A 16,968-nucleotide genomic window follows, 5' to 3' on the forward strand; every position below is an offset into this window, starting at 1 on the left:
CACGTCCTTGGGTGGCAGAGTGGACTTGCACACAATAGATCACAATAAGTATGTTTTAAAATTTATATTTAAACTTCAGGATAATTGTGTTGAATACCTTATGGCTCATAATGAACTCTGGGAGTGGAATAAAAATAAAAGTTTGGTCACATTCCCCCAAGCACTTACTGATATGGGTGCTGGAATTTTTGCTGCAACAAGAAAGCCACTTCCTCTGACGCAAGGTGCCCCACATGCTTGGGTCTTGCCACATCCTCTGATACAGAAATCAGGATGGCTAGTCTGGCTGGGGCGCTCAGGATGCCAGACGCTCACACTAACAGAGCGGGGAGTGCAGGGGTCGCCAGAACCCTCTGCCAGGAGTCGGCCGTGAGTGGGTGTGCAGGAGGGTAGCAGCGGATTCGTGCGGCTCCTCAGGGCGGCTGTCCGCCGTGGGGCTCCCATTCCTACTGCGTTCCGCTTCCTTTACCTCCAAAGCCCAGAACGCACCCCCAAGCCTCCAAAGGGCGACGTCATTGAGTCCCCTGTCACGTGAGGAGAGCGCGATAATGTCCACAGGCTCCCGGCAGGGCAGAGGCCTGGCGGGGTGCCGGACCCGGCCCAGGTCTGTCCTCCCCTAGCCCAGCCCCAGACTCCCGCCGGTTCCGGACTCTCGCTCGCGCCCACGCCAGCCGCGACCCCGCCCGCCCCGCCCACGGCCTGGCCCCGCCCCTTGTCCCTCCCATCGCTCCCGCCGCGACTCCGTCTATCTAGGCTTTGCTTTGGTCCCGCCCACCCCGCCCCCTCCCGTTCCGCCCCTGGAAGCTCCATTTATTCCGCCCCACAGCACACACGCCGGAACCAGCCCGCTGGTGGTTGTCGCCGTTGCACCTAGTCCTCCTTCCGTGTCACCGCTGCCGCCATGCCTGGAGGGCTCCTTCTCGGGGACGAGGCTCCCAACTTCGAGGCCAATACTACCATCGGCCGCATCCGTTTCCATGACTATCTGGGAGACTCGTAAGTGGCCACCTCTTCACCCTACCCTGACCTCGGGTTACGCCCGGACTCAGAGGTGCCTTCCCTTGTTTCTCCCTTCCGTCCTCCTCACCGCTCAGCCCCCTGCTCGCCGCCCGCCTCCTCCCCGCACCGGTTCCTGCACGTGCCTCTCGTCGTGTGGCCCCTGCCCCGCGGCGGCCGAGCGCTGCTGGCTGGCCGCGACCCTCCGGCCCGCCCTGCGCCGGCCATTGGATCCTCTCTCGCCTTCCGTCCCCCGCGTGGTTGGGCCGGCTCCGGGGTGAGGAAGGGGGAGGGGAACAAAATTGGGATCGCGCAGGTCCCGGGTTCGGGAGGCCGGTGCGGAGGAGAGTTCGTTGTCTGTTTGCCTCTGTTTGGTAAACTGTGCAAGTAGTATGGTCCAGCCGAGGGCCGGAGAGGGTAGCATCGGCGGTCAATTCCCCGGTACTCGTGCCCAGGGTCGCACCTCCTCCCTCCCTCCGTTATGGAATTTGCTCCCTGGGGAAGGTTGGTGTCCAAGGCCAGAGTCAGAGGACACTGCTACTGGCTGAAGGTTCAGGAAGGGCCCAGCGTGTTATGTGAGGGTTCTACTTGCTGCAGTGGTATTTGCAGGCTTCTCAGCACAAAAAAATTGAAACCACCAGCTGCCAGATAGTGGCTGAAAGACTTTTTGTCCAGAACCTCCCCCAGCTGCTAGAATGTGATTTGATAACAGATTTGGGAGGAACCCAGAACGCTCTGTATGTGTGTGTGTCCTTCATTCCAGAACTTGCAACACCTTGAGGGAAGGGCTTTTCTGAGGTTGTTCAGTTGCAGTGGCCATGGATAGCCAAGCACCTGGACACCCGTACCTCCCCCCCTTTGAGACCCTTTTGTTCCACTGCAGAGTGCCTCTCACTGCCCCCTCCCCCTTCTGCCTCGCTTCCAGCCGCAGGTAGACTTGCCAAATTGGTGACCCATGATCTAGCCTGGCAATCATACCTTTATGACTAGGAGTATATTGGCGTTACTGTGGTTTTACAGCTCCTGAATCGGCAAACGTTAAGTTGATTAGATTTAATGTGAAACATTCCAGATGTGTCTAGTTATATTATGGTTCTGGAGTTCCAGTGGCCCCACTACACTGTGGTCTAAGGTGTTAGAATTCCTTCTTGCTTTGTATCCCTTTTATATACAGTGTCCAGGTACATATATTACAGACAGAGGGTGCAGTTTATGAGATTAATCAAGGATTGGACAGGCCTGTGCAGAGCACCTGGGAGAGATTCTTATACCTTAGGCCTAACCAACCCCTTACAGTCCCTTAAATCCATTTTCCAGCTACTGATTAAGGGAAGAGCTAAGTTTTTTGCAAGAGAGGACTAGGCTAGAGAAAGGATGAGAAATGGTACATTCAGCCAATAAAGGCAGGGAAAGACTTCAGAAATACAGACTACGTCCAGTCTCGTACTCGGAATTTAGGTATTGGTATTTCTCCAGACCTCCATGGGATTTTCAGATAATGTTCCTTCCCATTCCTACCTACAGCCCTCACCCTCATAAAACAAAATTTTCCCAGAACTCTTAGGTTGTAGATAAATATTAATATAAAGCATATTTACTGTAGCAATAGTTATAAATGATGTCACTATTTAAGCTAACCCTATTCGTTTGGGATTTTTTTGTTGTCATTTATTGTCCTCGATCTATCTTAATTTGATTAAAAGTGGTACCTTCTCAGGGAGCCATAAGTAGGAAGATGAGAAAACTATCTGCATCTATAAACAAAAATATACAAGTCTGCCTTGGGTCAGGCATGGGATAGTACTATTCCCCGCCCTCCCCCGAAAATAAGTTTGAGCCCTTTATATCATTGTAATACACGGATCTTTGCCCGATATAATTTTATCAAACTCCATTCTTAATGTGATTTCAATTCATACTATCAATTTTTGATCCAGGTGTGTTTTGGAGAAAATTAATTTCAAACGTTACAGGTTCTACCCTGCCCCTGACAGCTGGAAACAACTAAGGGGCTTGGGTGCTGCATTTAGTGAGTTTATTGAGGCCAGTCACTGTTTCTGTATGTGTGTGGTATAAGCAGCTTCCTCACAGTACATCTTCACCAAACAAAACATGGGTTTTCCTTGGGTTTTCTGGGGGTTAGTGAGTGGGGACCCCTCCCTTAAATGAAGAAACCTTTTGTCTTTTGAAAATGAGGAAAAAGGAATGGGGATAATGTAATTGTATTCCTCTGAAGAGCAGCAGTAGGGAGACTTAGAGGGGAGGCAGGCCATAGTAAGACATTCCCAGAGTTTATCCTGTTCCTAGCCATGTGGCAAACCATAGAGTTTTGGCTTCTGGGAGAGGGGAGGATGTGAAGTGGCCTCAAACAAGTTCCTTAACGTGATTCAGCAATACAGTCTCTTGACTCACAATGGAAAGAGAATGCCTGATTTTTCTAATTAATCACCCCTTTAACAATACAGGAAGAAGTGCCCTGCTCATTTTTTCTCAAGTTCTGGAGACTTTCCTTAAGTCTCATCTGACCCTTAAACAGATCCTTTACCACAGACTCTAAGGCCTAAATTTTACTCATAGCTAGCTTATTTCAAAATATACGTTATGTCTTATTGCCCTTTATCAAAAGTAAACATACCACACCCCTCCACAATGGTAAAAATATTACCTCTCTCTTTCCGGTCTTGCCATAGGGCCATCCATCCTTTTTGTAAGAAGGTCTTTTCCTTTCCTGAAACCTTGGGAGTTGAGTGGCAGATGTAGCTGGGAATTAGGTACCTTGAATTAGGTACCTTGTCTCTGCTTTCTTCTTTGTGCTTCAGGAAACTTGGCAAACTTTAGGGAGGTCAGCTTGGCATCTAGGCTAGAGTTAGTCATCTACTAGTTTAGGATCCTGCTTTAACGTTGTTAAGTCAACAGGAGTGTGGAAACTGCGTGTTAGGTTTTCCTTTTCAGTCGAAAGAGTAGTTTCTGTTGCCCAGGAGAAGGAAACAGTACTCCAAAGTTCTTGGTGACTTTTAGCTTGAAATGTGCTTAAAACTTACACCAGTTTAACCTTAGGCAATGATGATTTAGATATTAGTATTTCCCTAAGAATCTGTAATTGTAGAAATCGACATTGGAGGCTATCATTTTTCTACCCACTTAGTCTAATGCAAAAAGAAGAATAAACTGCAAATGAAGAGATAGGTAAAACTCTTAAAATACTGTTGTTTGGTCAGGGTACAAATATTGGGTGTCCTGTTTAGCAGGTTAGATCAGTAAACTAGTTTTACAAAAGTTTTTATATCTGTTCGCTTCAAAGAACCAAGTGTCAGCTTTCATTTTACATATAAATAGAGGATAGAAGCCTCTTTATTTCAGATTACATAATCTGTTTATTATTGTAGTCAGGCATTGGTCTAGATTCAGGGCATATTGGAACATCCATTATTGGAGGTGAATGTCAGCATATCTGTGCTTAGAAAACAATGTAGAAAGGGTAAAAAGAAAAAAAAATTATTTCAGTAAGTACTTGGTTTGAGTAGCACAGATTTTATTAGCTGAAAAGGACTCAGGGTGGCTCTAGAGTTATTAAAGGAGGCAACATCCTTACAGTCTGTTTAAATATTTATCATGTTGAATTTCATATCTTTGATTGAATTGGGCTTTAAACATAGGCTTTTCTGGAGATAAGATCAAAAAGCATTCCTCAACAGAAAAGTTTAAAAGTAATTGTCTTCATAAGCATTCATTTGAAAAAGAAAGTCATTTTTGATCTAGGATTTGTGATTTTTCATTGTACATGATGCTGGTGATAATCTCTTCATTCAACTGTGACCTTCTTTTCCTTCATTCAGATGGGGCATTCTCTTCTCCCACCCTCGGGACTTTACCCCAGTGTGTACCACGGAGCTTGGCAGAGCAGCAAAGCTGGCACCAGAATTTGCCAAGAGGAACGTTAAGATGATTGCCCTTTCAATAGACAGTGTTGAAGACCATCTTGCCTGGAGCAAGGTACAGTACCCGTTGGCATATGCTTTGAGGTTACAGATTAAGCTATAAATTTTATAGAGTAGCTTGGTTTTTTGAGGTGAAGGTACAAGAAAGGCTCAGATTCAGACTTCACTGATTTTTTGAAAGTCTGACTTGGACTGCACAGTGACCTCCACCTTGCTAAATCCAGTGGTCACTTCTCAGCCCCCTTCTTTCTTGGCTTCCAGGACACCACTTCTCTAGCTGTTCCTGCTCGTGTGCGGCATGAGCTGCCTCATCTTCCCAACTCCTAATACTGAATATATGCTGGAGTTGCCCTGGACTCACTTCCTGGACCTCTTCTCTTTTTATCTACACTCTTCACCTTGGTAAACTCATCCACCCACATCTATATGCTATGATTCCCAAATTTCCATCTCTAGGCCAGACTCTCCTGGCTTCCAGATTGGTGAAACCACCGCCTACAGCATCTCCCCTGGGATGTCCTATCATCTCAAATCCAGCATATCTAAAACGGGGCTCCTGTTCTTAATCCCAGGGTCTTACTCATCTCAGCTAATGGCATCTGCATTTTTGTAGTTGCTCAGGCCAAAAATCCAGGAGTCATCCTTAATTCCTCTGGTTTTTTCACTTCACATGTCTGATTCATCAGCTGACTTGCCTGCTCTACCTTCAAAATATATCCAGAATCCTGTTTGGAAGACTCTTTCCCCAGGTATCTTTGTGGCTTGCCCTCACATCTTTCAGGTCTCAACTCAAACGATACCCATTAAGGCCACCCTTGGCCTCCTTGTCTAAAATTATAACTCCCCTCTGTACTCCCCATCCTCCCCTGATTTGTCTCCTTAGCACTTGTCACCGTCTAAAATACTCTGCACATTGCTGCTTTCGTTTGTTTGTTTCTCCCCACCAGAGTGGAGGCTCAGCAGGGCAGACTCCTGCTTCTTGCACTGCTGGAACAGTGCTCAGTACTCAGGACCTCCTAGGCAGGCAGGCAGTCTGTATTTGTCAAATGAACTGAAGGAACTGTCTACTCCCAACCAAAGGATTCACTTGGATAATAAATGTGGTGGCCTAGATTTAACTTGAGAGCATTTTAATGACTTTGCTACAGTGTCTACTAAATAATGATAGGGAACTTTCAAAGGATGCTTACTGTGCACTAGGCACTATGTCAGGCACTTCACATGCAACTGAATATACGATGTAGTGCTGACTTGTGAGCTGGCCACCTGGGGCTGCATCCCATGGCCACTTTATACCAGTTAATTCTAAGTGTCTGAGATTAGAAGCATCATGTATAGGAGAAAAGGGAAGGCATTTCTCTTTCTTGAGGTGGACTGTTTTCATTCCTTACACTTGGCTGTGAATGGTCACTGGCATTTCCACAGTATGCTCACAGGCAGTTTCTCATTAGTTTCTGGGAGCAGCCCTTCAGGGGAGATATATGGTTCCTGCCCCCAGCTTTTCAGATGAGAATACTTTTTTCACCCAGGCAGCTGGAAGGACACACTAAAGATTTCCCTGCAAGAAAATGGTGGCAGTGGGATTTGAACCCCAAACCAATACTCTCGCTGATACTAGATGATAGAGAGTAGGAATTGGCTTGATTTTAGGATAAAGCCAAAGCATATTGTTCTTTGCTTTTCATGAGTGTAATGTAATGCCTATCATGCGAATGGCAGGGCTGAGAATTACTGCAGAGCAATCACTGAAGGTACAGGTGGCTGAAGGAAGAGTTTATAGCCAATTATATAATACCCTTTAAAGTATAGGAACACACCCAGGTTCATTTTCACGGGTGAGCTTGTGCCTTAGAATTTTCAAAATTGTGATTGCATTAAATAGGAAACAAGTCCCAACTTTCAGAAGCAGTGTCCAAACTTTGACACACAACTGGTTACGCAGGAAACCTCAAGGTGCCTCTAGCATGAAACCATATTGATTGTTATTTTAGCTGTGGCGACCTGATAGACCGCCAGTGACAGCAGAAGGGAAGTTAAGCTAATAAAATTAAGAAACATGTTAGGGGCTTCCCTGGTGGCGCAGTGGTTGAGAGTCTGCCTGCTAATGCAGGGCACACGGGTTCGAGCCCTGGTCTGGGAAGATCCCACATGCCGCGGAGCAACTAAGCCCGTGAGCCACAATTACTGAGCCTGCGCGTCTGGAGCCTGTGCTCCGCAACAAGAGAGGCCGCGCTAGTAAGAGGCCCGCGCACCGCGATGAGGAGTGGCCCCCGCTTGCCACAACTAGAGAAAGCCCTCGCACAGAAACGAAGACCCAACACAGCCATAAATAATAAATAAATAAATAATGTGAAACCTTTAAAAAAAAAAAAAAAAAAGAAACATGTTAAAATTTGTTGTTATCCATTTCAAAGTTCATGAATGCCACTTTTATCCTATGGCATCTCTGTTGAGAAATCCACCAAGGTTCTATATCTGCTATGCCATCAACTCCTGTTTTACTTTCAAGGCTCCACATAATAAACAGACCTTATGCCAACTTTAATGCCTCTTTTTCACTACTTCCTAAAACTCTACCCAGATGAATTCCTCTTTCGCTAGTCAATAGTTTATGCTCAGACTTGCCTACATGTTTCATTAATTTTGCTCCCCCTCCCTAGAATGCCTTTTTTTGCCCTGTGAAAATCTTATCCACCCTTCAAAGGCCCAGGTAAAAGTCACAGGCCTTTCTTGAAGCCGCTCCTAACTCAGCAGTCTTACAAATGGGGATGCTGGTGTACTTCAGCATTTGCCATTTACATATTACCGTCTTGGCGTTTGTTGCTACTTCTTAACGGCAATCATCCAACTAAATTAGAAGTTCCTTTAAAGGCAGGAACCGTGTCTTCCTCATCTGTATCCCACACGTACTTACCATAATGCTTAGCCCACCTTAAGTGCAATGTCAACACCAGATCAAATAACGAAGCTAGATTTTTTTTTTCTCCCAAAAACTTCCCAGGATAGAAAAATGAGTGAAGTTTTTAACTAGGGGAGGAAGGGATAGAGAGTGGAAGCAAGTACATTATTGTCCTTTAGTTCAGACTTGAAATGCTTTGTTTTTATGTGGATTTCACCCTAGTGTAAATTCACCTCTGCCTTTTCACCCATTTTTACCTTTGACTTGTCCTTGAAGTGAATATTCAACTCTCCATTCTTGTGTTTGCTTTAAGTTTTGTGTTTTCTTTTCATGTCTTAATATCTTTGTTACAGTAGCTTAATGTCTGAGTCAGGGTGCTTTTGAGGCAGGGGCCAGATCTATAAAATTATCTTTGTACGTGCTATAATTTCTGGATGTGAACTCATCGTTACTGATGGTTTTTATAGTGTTTGGGTACGCAGAGGTACTCTGGATTGAAGTCTAACTCTATAGTATTCAACTTTTAAAGAGTTTAATGCTGCTTTCTCAGAGGAGTAAACACCTGCTGAATTTTAAGAGACTTGGGCATGAGAAGGCTCTAGGTTATAACCTAAGTACTACACCCTACCATTATTCCTGTCAATGAACAGTTGGGATGAGGAGTGTTCATTCATTAATTTTCTTCTTAAAATTGCTTAGAGAAATGATGATGATTATGGCCCTCTCTTCCCTGTCTTACAAGATGATGACTGTTAACTGACTGAATTCAGAGGCTATGCCTGGTTTAGATTTCTCTTTTCTCTTTCCCCTGCATTTCAGGATATCAATGCTTACAATGGTGACGAGCCCACAGAAAAGTTACCTTTTCCCATCATTGATGATAAGAATCGGGACCTTGCCATCCAGTTGGGCATGCTGGACCCAGCAGAGAAGGACGAAAAGGGCATGCCTGTAACAGCTCGTGTGGTGAGTTGTATACGTCCATTACCTAGTCGTTGTGACTGACCAGGCTACATATGTCCAAGTAAATGCTTGGACCAACTAAAGGAACTGGGGGACTATGTCCAATTAGGATATGGGTGTCCTGGTGGCACTCTCACTTTTTATCTAAATGCTGGTACAAAGTAAAATTTTTCAGCTAACCTTTTAAACTGCTTAATTCACAGCTTTTGAAAATACATTAAAATAGTTATCCTAGGATGTCACCTGGAATTGAGAAATCTTTTTCTGTAGTCCTCCTGACGGCCCACTCTTTAAGGCGGTGGGTCATAGCCTTCTTCATAAGGCATCCCTGGTTTTGAATTCTTATTTGTTCTGTCCGTACCCACTAGAGAACAAACTTATTCTCACATCTGCAGAAATATACAACAATTTGAGGACCGGGATCAACTCCCATTAGTATTATTTCTATGATAATCTTCCGTAGTTAACATAGTACCTTCCTGAGGCCTCTCCTGGATTCAGTTCGCAAATCAGTTTTTCTTACTGAGACAGCCAGAGCCAAATATAATTTCCTTCAAGTTTAGAAATATAACATGGAGAAGAAAATCATATCTACTCCAGCCACCCAGTTTGTTTGGTGTATCTTTCTAGATAGTTGCAGATTTTTGTTGTTGTTTTGTTTTGTTATACCCTTGAACATTTTTAATGACTTAAGAGCCTTCTAAGAGGCTTTAGTATCAAAAACATTCAAAGAGTTCTTCCTGTTTATATGTCTGTGTGCTTTGCAGGTATTTATTTTTGGTCCTGATAAGAAGCTAAAACTGTCCATCCTCTACCCGGCTACCACTGGCAGGAACTTTGATGAGATTCTCCGAGTAATTATCTCTCTCCAGCTGACAGCAGAAAAGAGGGTTGCCACCCCAGTTGATTGGAAGGTAAAGATGTTAAAAGGGCAGATACCCAACTTGCCTGGAAGGCCTGTGGGGCCAGTCTCTCAGTGGCTACCTCCAGGGTCAGTGATACGTGGGGCTCTTGTTTCTGGCATGCAAGTACACTGGGAGGGCTTTTCCTCCTGGCTGAGTTTAAGATTTGCTGAGAGGCCATTTTCAGGGTCTTTAACCCCTTTTATACAAACTCCCTGTATTTCTAACTTTTAGATTATTTGGACAAATTAATTGGTCAGAATGATTCCTTTTCCTAATAAAAGGATTTTTTAAAAAACCTTTAACTCTTCCCTGATGGCAAAATATTTATAGCAGAACTTAGACTGGCCACTTAAGTCATGGGTATAAACCTATGTGGTATATTAATGTCTTGAAACATTTCATTTCTCTTAAGCGTCAGTCTTTTACACCTATGTAGAATTCTCTGAAACCTGTTCATGAACTTTTAATCTCTAAGATTCCTGCCATATGTAGGACATGGATAATATCACAAGAGTGTCTTACCATTGCTACATTTTTTTAATATGCTAACCTGAACACCTGGTTTTGTTATTTTGTTTCTTCTGACAGGCAAACAATTTATATTCTGTATCCATTCTTTGATCATATGTTTATTGAGCCCAGACAATAGACACTGGGATGCAGCAATGAACAATCAGTGTAAAGTCCCTGCCCTCACAGAACTTAAATTCCAGTCGGTAGAGACAAACAATAAACAAGTTTATAGTATATTAGGTAACGATAAGTACGACAGAGAGTAATCAAGCAGAGGTGGGGCGAAGGGGAGCACAGGTGGGAGGGTTGGTTTTATATTTGGCTGTCAAGAAAGGCCCTTCTCTGAAGGGACCTTTGGGAAGGACATGAAGAAAGTGAGAGACCAAGTCACGCGTATTTAGGAGGGAAGAGCACGGCAGGCTTGAAGGAACAGCTAAGAAGCTTTTCTAATAGTGAGCTTGGCATGTTCAAGGAATAGGAGAGCCACCATGCTGGAAAAGCAGCAGCAGGAGGTGTGGGGAGAGGCCGGGGATGGGAGAGGAAGCCGGATTCAGTCACGCAGGGCAATGATAAGGACTTAGGTGGCAAGCCATTACTAGATTTAAAACAGGACTATTTCTTGTTAAGGTGGGGAAATACTTCCCTTCCCAAAAGTGTCAAAGATCAACTTGTGAAAACAAAATTCCTCAGAGGGGATAGAGCAAAGGAGATTTGATTATTCTCATCAGCAACTGTAGCTACTTTTCTAAAGTTAATTATTGCCTTTAGCCTTCACTATAAGATTGAATTTCACCATTCACAATGTCTTTTCAATAGAATGGAGACAGTGTGATGGTCCTTCCAACCATCCCTGAAGAGGAAGCCAAAAAACTTTTCCCTAAAGGAGTCTTCACCAAAGAGCTCCCATCTGGCAAGAAATACCTCCGCTACACCCCCCAGCCATAGGCTCTCCACGGAGTTGGTGCTGGAGCTGCTCACTGAGCACCGTGAGCCAGAGGATGCCAGCTGCCCATCATGTTTTCCTGCAGCAGTACCATAAAAACATCCTGGTGTGATCACAGCCAAGGTCTTTAGGTTGCTATACTACTGGCTTATTAAATGAAAATGGCACTGAAAATTCCTTGGGATTCTTTGCTCTGTGCCTTTAGCAGCATTCTCTTCTGTTCATATATCTTAGCATTCTCTGCTGACTCTCTTTGAAATTTGAGGCTCATCTTGTTGGATCTCTGCAGGGTTTATGACCAACAAGGTGGTAACAGTTTATGGTTGAAAAAGCCTGCTTTGCTCCATCATAGAATGAGTATCAGGTTTTTTCAGCTGTTCTAATCAAATCCTCTCTTCTGTTACCCATTTTGGGAAGGAATAGAACTTGGGGTTCAACTTCCTCTGTACATATCTACGTGTGTAACCTAAGAACTTAGAGTAACCCAGATGTTCTTCAGTATTCCATGTTTTGATCACAACTGGGGGCAAAACCTTTTCAATTCTGTAATTTTCCAGTAGATACCTGAAGGATGAGCAGGGGGAAGGAATCTTTAAGTATTTTGCGATCAAGAAAATTTTTCAATAAATTTCTATTGAAAGTGAGAAGCTACAGAAAAGGTTCCACTTGCCTGCCAGGGAGGTGTACCAGAGGCATGAGCAACACGACAGTGCCAGGTGCCTTTCAGAGTATTTCTGGATGTCAGTTGGCTCTACGATGAAGTGCACATGAAAGGGCACACCTTGGGAAGAGGGGAGAGGATGACTGAAAATGTTTTATTATAGATTTATTCTTGCGGTGGGGGAGGGGGACTATTTTCTGAATTTTACTTCTTAGTGATCAGCAAGTAAATCCTTTGTTAAAACGTGATCTGAAAATTCTGTTGTCACATTTTCAAGTACTAGTTCAGACTCATGTCCTGAGGGCAAATGTTTCCTTGCTAGATTTGACACTGATGCTTTTCTCCAAAGACAGATACATAAAATTTCATATAATGAAAATGGAGGAGCGGCTGATGAAGATGTGATTCCAGGGACTTCCCTGGTGGTCCAGTGGTTAAGACTCCGTGCTTCCACTGCAGGGGGCATGGGTTTGATCCCGGGTCGGGGAACTAAATCTCACATGCTGCCCAGTGCGGCCAAAAATAAAATAAAATAAAATAGTGTTTCCTTTGCTTTGAAAAAAAAAAAAAAATAGAAAAGAAAATGTATTCCATCACATCTCTTGGCCTACTTTGCTCCTTCATGTTACTTGCCTGGGTCCTGTGGAATCTGTGACCCCCACTACAAAGAACTCTCCTAACCTGATACCTTAATGGGATTCCTAGATTTAACAATATGAATCTTGGGGCTTCCCTGGTGGCGCAGTGGTTGAGAATCTGCCTGCTAATGCAGGGGACACGGGTTCGAGCCCTGGTCTGGGAAGATCCCACATGCCGCGGAGCAACTAGGCCCGTGAGCCACAGCTACTGAGCCTGCGCGTCTGGAGCCTGTGCTCCTCAACAAGAGAGGCCGCGATAGTGAGAGGCCCGCGCACCGCGATGAAGAGTGGCCCCCACTTGCCGCAGCTAGAGGAAGCCCTCGCACAGAAACGAAGACCCAACACAGCCAAAAAATAAATAAAATAAATAAAAATTATTAAAAAAAAAAAAGAATATGAATCTTGAGGATAATGGGACATCTTTTGCTTTTCTGGAAAGAGTACTAAGTATTCTGAACTCATAGTCTCTCAGACTTATTATGCTGTGCTAAGTCCCAGGTTTAGAAGGAAGTGTCCCATACCTGGTATAGTCTCTTGCCTGTAGCACTCTATACTTTTATTGAGTATAATAATGTAAAAGCTGATTCCTGGCGCCATGTTTTAGAGAAGTCAGTAAGCTTTTAGTTTCCGTGATTTCTCCACATGTAAAATTTGGGTGACCCTAAGAAGGTTAAGAAGGAAGGTGGAAATTCCAAGTTACATTATATCCTAGGGAATGCTGGTCTGAAAGAGACTTAAGACTGGCATCTTGCTGTCACCTCTTATCCAAGTCACTATAATGTTTTGGCCTTAAAGAACTAAGACTATCTGGTCCTCCTTAGCACATCTCTTCTGAACTAATCCCTGAGTCCTCGCATTTTGTCACCTCCCTAACTGTGAGGTTCCACACTGCTGTCTTCCCTTGGCTATTTGCTTCTTCAGTCCTTGTCTCTCGGAGAGTCTCGCTTCAACTTTCTCTTATGGTGACAATTCAAAGTCTAAATCTCCAACAATCAAACTTGAGTCTTATCTTTACTGATCGATGGAACATTGGCCATTGAATTTATAAATTCAAAATCAAATTAACAGTTCTTCCCCCAATAAATCTATTGCCCCTTTTATCACTCACTCAGGCACCCAAACTTTGGTGGGCTATATCTACTCAACCCACATAGATGCTGCCAGTGTGAAAACGCTGAAACACTCAAGGAAAAGGGAGGTCATGTACCCACAAAATGATTTCTGGTTCTATCATGAAGCAGCCATGAAGCCATGAGACTGTGAAAGTATTCTTCTCCAAATATAAAATGTTACATAATGAATATGCATTGCCAGGGTAGAAGTGATCCTAAGTACACTTTTTAATATACTATGGGGCTTGGAGAGGAGAGTTCCCCTTTCCAGGATTGTTGCTCTCAGTTTTCATAGGGAGAACAGATTTAATAAATCCAAAGATTTATTAACTGTAAGTGAATTATACGGCCACTGTGGCTATGAGACAAGCATAGGAATTTGAGAGGCAGTCCACCATGCGCCTTCTCAGACAATCAGCAAATGCTCTGGCTAGAAGAGACAGTCATCTAAGATTAGCAAAGTGATCAACTTGAGGCTCCTGTGTGGTCTTGCCAGAAGTCTGACCTCCCCTCCAACGTCTACCCTAAGGGTAGGAATATGCATTAAGAAGCTCAGGAAAGGGTAAGGAGCCAGAATGGCTGTGTCTAAAGGGCCAAGTCAAGATGCCAATTGGATGCAGTGAACTGGCACAGTGATTTACTCCATTTGACCCCTCCACTTTGGGGCAATGCAAATTGAGGAAGTACAGCTTTGATTCAAGCTTAAAGGGTGCATTAACTAGTTAAAAGGTCATTGCCACCTTCTCAGTGATTGGTTCAGAAATGGGCATTGAGACACAAATAGAAGACCATCAGAGTTTCTACAAGAATTCTTTCTCACACGAGAGCAACTGGGAGGCACTTTTCTCTCTCACACTGAATATGAACAAGAAAACATTAAACTGCTGCTGGCAGCCAAGTTACAACCTGGGAGCAGGGATCCAGCCATAGAATGAGGCTGTAAAGGTCAACAGCCAAGTGGAGAGAAAGAAAAACATCTGATTCTTTATGATCTTCACTGAATCTACCAACTGCGAACCTGTCCTACCTCTGGACTTCTATTACATAAAATAATAAATAACCTTAGTGTTTAAGCCTTTTCGAGTTGGGTTTTCTGGTACCTGAGGCCAAAAGCATCCTAACTGATATGCATGGAATGAAGTATCCTCCAGCTGTTTCAAATACATGGCAGTGTGCCTCGTAAGCAAGACTGTAGAGCAGACATCTGTTTTCTGCTACTTCTTTATCCCTTACCTTAGGCATCTCAAGCTTCAGTATGCATTAAATCACATGAGGAATGGGTTAAAATGTGCAGGCCAGGGGCCTACCCCCAGAGATGGATTCTACAGATGGCCAGAAGTGCTTCATCTGTAACAACCCTATCTATAACAGGTATGGGATTGTGATGCAGAGTACAGCAGACACTGTAGTTCACCCGGTATCCATTTCCCCTTATTCTTTACGAAAAATACCCAGATTGTATGAATGGTGGCAAGTTGAGGTGCCAGTTAAAATTCATCTTAAGATGACAGATCAGTGTGGTCATGTGATAGTGCTGGCCTGGGGTGGGGGTCCCTTCCTGACTAAAAGGCAAAGCCTAATAAAGAGAAAGCACCTTGCCTCACTGAAAAGCAAATGGGATGCCCAAGTTACAGATGTCATTTTGCCACCCTGAGGATAAAAGTCACAAGCCAAAGCTGAAGGAGAAGGAGGCTAAAAGGAGACTGGGTCTGTGATAACTTCCTTAAACTGCCAGGCGGTCCTGTGGGTCTGTAACGTGCAGCCACACCTGGCACTTGTTGAAACACAGGTGCTCCGCAGGCCACTCTGAGAAATACTTTCCTATTCTAGGTATCCAGAAGGTTCGTAAAAGGCTTGACTTTTTCTCTTGTGTTTCCTTCTGTTCTTACTTCCATTATGGTTTTCCCTGGAGTAGAGAATAATAGTAAAAGTAACAATAATAGCAAAAGGAATAATAGATTCTAAATAATAATCAGATCATAAAATTCTATTTTATTTGACTTTTTAAAATAAAATGAAAAGTGATATCAAACAATACTATGCAATGTAAGATTGTTAATTTCTCCTAAACTGTGCTTTCAATAACTAAAGTTATGGAACCTATTCCGTTTTTCAGTATTTACTAAACTGGGGATGGGGGAAATGATTTTACTCTGAAAAACATTAGGGAGGCACTAATCGTAGCAATATCACAAATCAAAATTATAGGTCCTATGCTTTAGATAGTAGTATGTTAATTGTACAGTGCTTTTGATAACTCCTGCTCTATTATAACTTGCTCTCAGCTGGATGCAGGATTTCATTTGCTAGGCCATAAGCTTTAGGATATCTTATATTATCCTGAGGGATTTTGAATATCTTAAGTATAATGCAACTACTTAAAATTAGAGCTCTTGCAGCAGTCCATCAATTGCTTGTAAAATAAATGCAGCAGTAAGTTGTTTTAGCAACTTCTAAGTAAACTCCTTGCCAGACAGTCTTTCAGCACTTGAGTCAGGATATTAGCTCGGTCTTTAACCTGACTCCACGTATCACATAAGTGCCATTAATGTCCTTTTCTAAAATGGGATCCAGTTTCCAACTGTAAAAGAAAGTCAAAAGTAAAATATTTGACTATGAGCATTTCAGAAAAAAAAACTCAAGTGCAATCAGAAAACTTACTGAAAAGCATCCATTATCTGGAACACTCCCTTTAAAACATCTTACATATTAAGGACTTTGAGTTAAGTACATGTGCATCTCTATACCATCAAACATCATCTTGTAAAGAGAGATACATTAATTCAATTAGAGTAGTGTATCAAAGGCGCACTTAAAGAGAAATGTTAGGAGAGTTGAATTCCAGTTAATTTTGTGACTGATTGCAAGGTAAGCTGGAAACTTTTTTCCTAAATTGGAATGAGAATTTTTTTAATAATGGGGCCTGGAAAAGACAGTGGCAAGTGCGGAGCCAAATCACTAGACTCCCAGTTAGGTTCCCCATTTGTGAAATAGGGTCCCTTTAAGAAAGGAGAGGATGACCTAGGAAGACCGCCTAAAAAGATTTAAATTGCTTTGTTTAAAGGAACAAAGAACTGTCAGTTTGGTCAATGCCACTGTCCTTCCCCCAAGAAACACACTGCAAACCACCGTGATTGTCATAAATAATAGTGGCAGGACCAGAATTTCTATTAGGAGGGTCTTAGGGTGGCTATCTGGTTGGGGATGTGATGGGCCAAGGGACTTCTCATGAAGCTGCATTTACACAGCACATCATTTTTCCTTAGAAGACGTGTATTTGGAGTGACTTGGCAACTGGCGGAGGAAGGGTGCTGAAGGCCCCTGAAGCCCATTCTTGGCACCGTTACTGCTACCTGGCCTACTTCTGCATTTGCCTATCACCCTATTGCTCTGTCAGAGC

At 43.5% G+C, this 16,968-nt stretch overlaps 2 protein-coding genes across 2 annotated transcripts in view; one reads left to right on the forward strand and one right to left on the reverse strand.

Annotated features, from left to right (window-relative positions):
* The first annotated feature begins 810 nt into the window (after positions 1-810).
* Positions 811-11,334, forward strand: PRDX6 (peroxiredoxin 6). Its single transcript, XM_007165337.3, has 5 exons — positions 811-996; positions 4,833-4,989; positions 8,653-8,799; positions 9,564-9,710; positions 11,031-11,334. The coding sequence occupies exons 1-5, from the start codon at positions 902-904 to the stop codon at positions 11,157-11,159; spliced, it is 675 nt and encodes a 224-aa protein (XP_007165399.1). The 5' UTR covers positions 811-901; the 3' UTR covers positions 11,160-11,334.
* A 4,555-nt stretch (positions 11,335-15,889) lies between these two features.
* The window catches only part of LOC103001493 (ankyrin repeat domain-containing protein 45), a 151,247-nt gene continuing 150,168 nt past the window's right edge, over positions 15,890-16,968 (reverse strand). The window contains exon 32 of the mRNA XM_007165340.2: positions 15,890-16,149. Within this exon, the coding sequence (XP_007165402.2) occupies positions 16,114-16,149 (36 nt within the window). The 3' untranslated portion in view covers positions 15,890-16,113. The remainder of the gene's footprint in view (positions 16,150-16,968) is intronic.

This window comes from Balaenoptera acutorostrata, chromosome 1, assembly GCF_949987535.1.
Source record: "Balaenoptera acutorostrata chromosome 1, mBalAcu1.1, whole genome shotgun sequence".
In the NCBI taxonomy this organism is placed as follows: domain Eukaryota; kingdom Metazoa; phylum Chordata; class Mammalia; order Artiodactyla; family Balaenopteridae; genus Balaenoptera; species Balaenoptera acutorostrata.